Raw genomic sequence first — 4,988 nt, 5'->3', positions numbered from 1 at the left:
TTTTGACCTTTTTTTTCTTTTTTTTTTGGTGGTACGCGGGCCTCTCACTGTTGTGGCCTCTCCCGTTGCGGAGCACAGGAGCACAGGTTCCGGACGCACAGGCTCAGCGGCCATGGCTCACGGGCCCAGCCGCTCCGCGGCATGTGGGATCTTAGCGGACCGGGGCACGAACCCGTGTTCCCTGCATCGGCAGGCGGACTCTCAACCACTGCGCCACCAGGAAAGCCCCAGATCCTCTTTTGTGTATGTATTTGACCCACGAACAATTCTAATCCTGTCCCAATAATCCAGTATATATGTACATAACACAGAATCTTCTGGAATCTTCAAATAACATTAACTGCTGTCCTTCCAGCTGAAATGCGGCCACAGTAAGGCACATGCAGGATTCCCTTCAAGACCACAGAGACTGTGATGAGGATACTCCACTGATATCCTTACCCGATCTCCCTGGGCAGAGGGAGGGAACCATCGTTAGCACATCCGTATGTACTGTTGGAAAAAAATCCCAACTTTTCCATTTTCTGCTGGCACAGTAAGCTTTTATTTCCTAACATGGAGATAAGGGCTCTACTGGGTGGGGATGGAAGGATGTATATGCACTGCAGCTGTGCTAACTCTGAACATCAAATGGCATGTTCAGTAAAATTCCAGGATGCACCAAGAAGAGTGTTTTAACTAAAAAGAAATTAAAAAAAAAAAAAAAAAAAAAAAGGCAACGCAGGCTTTGGTTTAATTCCCAGAACCATTCCTGTGTTTTTAGAAAAGAGACAATCTCTTGAAGTGACACAATACACTGTCTCCAGGTTACCTGTTAATCAGACCTTTGACCTGTTTCTTGAGCCTCTCTAGTTCTTCCTTTTTCTGGGCATCCACTGTCTCCTCTTCTCGCCTCACGTGGGGTGGGATGTACTTTCCACCATTTTCACAAAGACTCTGCTTGAAAGGACAGAAATAAATTACAAAAAAATGTACATTGACTACACCCCACCTTTCCCCTTGCTACACTCACACTTAGATATTAAATTCCCAAGAACTGGGAGAGGCTGTCACTACTGACTACTGCTGCTTCATGAACATCAGCTATTTCCCGAGTGCCCACTCTAGACCTGGACAAGCACGCCATGGCCCGGACGATGGACATCATTATTTACATTAACATCAACACTACATTTCATCACCTTACTTTTCCCTCTGTAACTCTTCAGACTTGGCTGCGCCCCCCACCCCCCTTGTCTACCCGACAGAGCCCTGTATTCTACACTTCTGCCAGCTTCAGTTCACAGTAGGCACGGCAGCACACAAACACCTAAATTAAGTGCATCACCAGTTTTGGAGAAAAAGAGGTCCAAAGTAATTTCAAACCTGTCAAAACCAATATCTAAATTTACATGATAAAATCAAAATCAACCCACTGCTCACTATTTCCTAGATTTTCAACTGAGAGGATTACAAGTCATTACCACTGACCAACACTCCCTGACAAGGGTTTAGGAGACAGACCTTTGTAAGGCGTGATCCTTGCTGTCAGACTTTAAGCTTAGCTGGAGAAAGCACATTTTCATACACAGAAACTTAATCTTAAGACACCCGTTAGTATGTCAGTTACACCTCCACAGGCTGTGAAAGAGACTTGGGAATAGTCAAAACTTAAAGTGCTAAGAGAGGAACTGATAGCACTTGGGCACTGCTCACGGAGTGCCAGGTGCTAAGGCACCGAGGACAGAAATGAAAGACACTTCATATCTTCAGGAGGGGAAAAGATTCCCCAAGATGTTTGACCTTAACAGATAAACACAAACAGTGAGAAATCGAGGAAAGGCCTTGCAGACAGAAGAAATAATACACTCAGAGGCAGAAGGGTGACATAGTGAGAAGTGGAGAAGGAAACATAAGCAACGCCATAAGGCCGCCTTCAAGGTACGTGTGCAGGTGAAGCTGTTTTAACAGGCAAGGGGCCGGCGCCTGAGGCCTTGTCTGCTCTGCTGTGGGTTCTAAACCTGGTCGCCACTGCGAGACTTTATCCAAGGGAGTCTCGGAGATCAGCTCCGTGTTTTAGAAGGATCCACCCCAGGAGCAGCTGTACAGAAAAAGGACTAGGTGTGGGCAGAGGTGACTCAGGGGTGTTGCAGGAGTCCCCAGGGTACACGGGAGGTGGGAACAAAGCTTGGGGGAGGGGAGTCAAAGTCAGGTTTGGAGACTGAGGCAGTAAACCGAGTGAGGATGTGGCCTTAGGACAACGGTGGGAACAGCCGGTAAGTCCCTGGGATAGAAAGGTCTCTAGGGATGTTTTCTCCCTGTCTCTTTATTGTGGAAATTTAAATAACCCGACAGACCCATACTCAGCTCAAACAATTATCAATACATCAACTGTGTTACTTCTGTCCCGTGCTCTGCCCCCACCCGTTATTTTGAAGGAAATCCCAGAGGGCTCAGATTGTTCACAATCTAATACCTTATCGTCTGCATCAACATCCTCCGCGGAACTTTCACTTCTGTCTTCATCTTCGGCAAAACGGACTCTCTTCTTCCTCCCTCCCTCCTTCGCCCTCCGGTCCGCTCCTCCGGCTTCCAGCTGTCCCGCCCCCGCCACCTGCGGGTCCTCCTCCTCGCTCTGCGCTCCCGCGTCTGCTTCCCGCTCGCCCTCGTCTTCCACATCCTGCTGCTCCCGTTCGTCCTCGCTGTCACCTTCGGGGAGTGCCTGTCCCGCATCCTCCTCCTCCTCCTCACTGCTGCTTTCATACCAGCCACTACTCTTCCCAGAGTCCAGGGCTCCCAGGATGTAGTCGAGCCCATCGCGGGCAAAGCTAAGAGGCACGGAGCTTCCGTCGCCCTTCTTTCTGCGCTTGTTCAAGCCGAGGCACCGCTCCAGCTTTCGGATCTCTCGGTCCTCCTCCTCGTTGGCCGCCAGAAGTGCCCGTTTGCGGGCAGCGGTGGCGGCTGCGGGGGCCTTGGTCCTGCCGAGGGAACCCCTGGCCTGGGCCTGGCCGGCCTTGGCCGGAACGGGGGGAGGTCGCAGCCCGTCGGACGGCCGCGAGGCCCGCCGTGGGGACGGCTGGCCGTCCTCCTCCTGCGTCGCCTCCGCCCGGGGGCCGCTCGCTCCCCCGGCTCCGCCGCCGCCCGGGCCCGGGCCCTGCGCGGGGCCGGCCGTCCTCTGGAGCCGGCGCGCCTTCCTCAGGTGCCGCTTCTCCTTCCTCAGCTCCCTGCGGCTTTTCCTCCCGCCCTGGCGCACGCGTCCCTGAGCCCGGGGCCCCTCACGGCCGCCGGGGGTCTCGCCCTCCGAGGTCGCCTGCACGAACTCCTCCACTGCTAGCTTTAGCCGCTTCAGGGCCCCCTCCCCGCCGCCCCCAGGCCCGCGGCGCGGCCCGCGCCCGGCTCGGCGCTTCCCGCGGGCCATGTGACCCCGGCAGCCGCTCGGGACCTGGTCCGCAGCTCTCGTAGACGCCGCTACTTTCCAGGACGCGCCGACGCGCGACTTCCGGTCTGGGCCAGACTTCCGGGCGGAGGGCGGCGCAGTGCGCGGGGCGGCTCCCCCTGCTGGCGGGAGGGCGGCAGCGCAGGGAGCCGCAAGGCTGCAAACGGTGCATGCTTTTAAGAGGCTGTAAACTGTAACTTCCGAATGAGCACAAATACATTCTCGTTTAAAAACGAAAACTTTAGAGATTATGGTAAAGAAGGCTCCTAATGACGTTCCACAGTAGTAATCGCGCGTACGGGGTAGGAGTAGGGATGGGGGTGGATCCTTGCGGACGCGTGTGCGGGTGGAGCGCGGGTGAAGCCATGGGAGCCACGCGGTGTGTTGCTGCGTGTTGCTCACGGGAAGCTTGATCCTGAGCTCACTGCTCCTTTCACTCAGCCTCAGGTCTCAGGTCCCTCCGCGCTCCGCGTAATGACGCACCTGTCCCGTATTAGGATTGCTGGGCTTCCCTGGGGTGATGTTCCCTGATTACCCTCCATGGACAGCCGCCCCCTGGGGTGACTGGTACCCCGCCAGAGTTCAAGTCCGCTGGAATTTGTGGACGTGCCCTCGTGTGGAAATAGGGCCTTTGCGGATGCAAAGTTAGGAGGAGGCCTTGCTGGACTGGGCAGGCCCTACATCCAAAGACAGGTGTTCTTAAGAGGGAAATTGGGGCTCACAGCTCACACACAGGTAGAAGGCCATGCGATGTCCGCTGAAGGAGGCCTCGAGCAGGTCCTGTCCTGCAGCCCTGGGAGGGACCCACCCCACCTACACCTTGATTTAACGACCTTCAGCCTCAGGATCGAGACTCTATATGTCTGTTTTAAGCTGCCTGGTTTGTGGTGCTTTGTCACTGGGTGATTTGTACTGGGAAAGGAATACAACAGACGGGAAGGTGCGAGCTGGGGACCAACAGTACTCAGGGCTTAATGGTGACCAGCAAAGAAATCTTCCTGGAGGGACCAGAGTGACACCTGGATGGAAGTTCAAGCCAGGGCTCCGGGCTCGGTTTAGATCCTCACCTCACTGTTGTGTGACATGCTCAACCCACTGAGACTCAGCATCCCCTCTGCAGAGTAGGGTGATCAGAGTGCCCATCCCACAGGGCTGTCATAAAATTAATCAGATTTCTTTTTTTTAGGTAAGAAGTGGATTTATTTATAGAGAAACACACTCCTCAGAAGGTGAGAAAGGCCCCAGGGTATGGTGTTGTCAGTTTTTATGGGGGTGCGTAATTTCATAGGCTAATGAGTGGGAGGAATATTCCAGCTATTTTAGGAAGAGGCGGGGATTTCCAGGAATTGGGCCACCGCCCACTTTTTGATACTTACGGTTTGGCTTTGGAACTGTCGTGGTGCCTGTGGGTGTGTCATTTAGCTTACTCACGTGTTACAGTAAGCGTGTACTGAGGCTCAAGGTCTAGTGGAAGGCGACTTGTCCACCATCTTGGACCCATTTGGTTCTAATCAGGCTATGTCATTCTTGTGCACTGCCCCCTCCCCTCCTGCTTCATCCCCGCCGCACCCCC

General features: G+C 54.1%; 2 protein-coding genes across 2 annotated transcripts in view; one reads left to right on the top strand and one right to left on the bottom strand.

The window, feature by feature from the left end:
* Nucleotides 1–4,162, bottom strand: part of NOM1 (nucleolar protein with MIF4G domain 1) — a 16,440-nt gene extending 12,278 nt beyond the window's left edge. The window contains exons 1-3 of the mRNA XM_007463989.1: nucleotides 4,138–4,162; nucleotides 2,456–3,534; nucleotides 812–936 (exon numbers count right to left, since the gene is read on the bottom strand). Of these exons, the coding sequence (XP_007464051.1) occupies nucleotides 812–936; nucleotides 2,456–3,534; nucleotides 4,138–4,162 (1,229 nt within the window). The remainder of the gene's footprint in view (nucleotides 1–811; nucleotides 937–2,455; nucleotides 3,535–4,137) is intronic.
* Nucleotides 4,163–4,165: 3 nt separating this feature from the next.
* The window catches only part of LMBR1 (limb development membrane protein 1), a gene marked incomplete at its 3' end in the record, with an annotated part of 151,899 nt that continues 151,076 nt past the window's right edge, over nucleotides 4,166–4,988 (top strand). Inside the window, exon 1 of the mRNA XM_007463988.1 lies at nucleotides 4,166–4,192. Within this exon, the coding sequence (XP_007464050.1) occupies nucleotides 4,166–4,192 (27 nt within the window). The remainder of the gene's footprint in view (nucleotides 4,193–4,988) is intronic.

Source organism: Lipotes vexillifer, unplaced genomic scaffold (assembly GCF_000442215.2).
Source record: "Lipotes vexillifer unplaced genomic scaffold, Lipotes_vexillifer_v1.1 scaffold2094, whole genome shotgun sequence".
In the NCBI taxonomy this organism is placed as follows: Eukaryota; Metazoa; Chordata; class Mammalia; order Artiodactyla; family Lipotidae; genus Lipotes; species Lipotes vexillifer.
The sequence above is the reverse complement of the archived record's forward strand: the minus strand, read 5'-3'. Positions and strand labels throughout refer to the sequence as shown.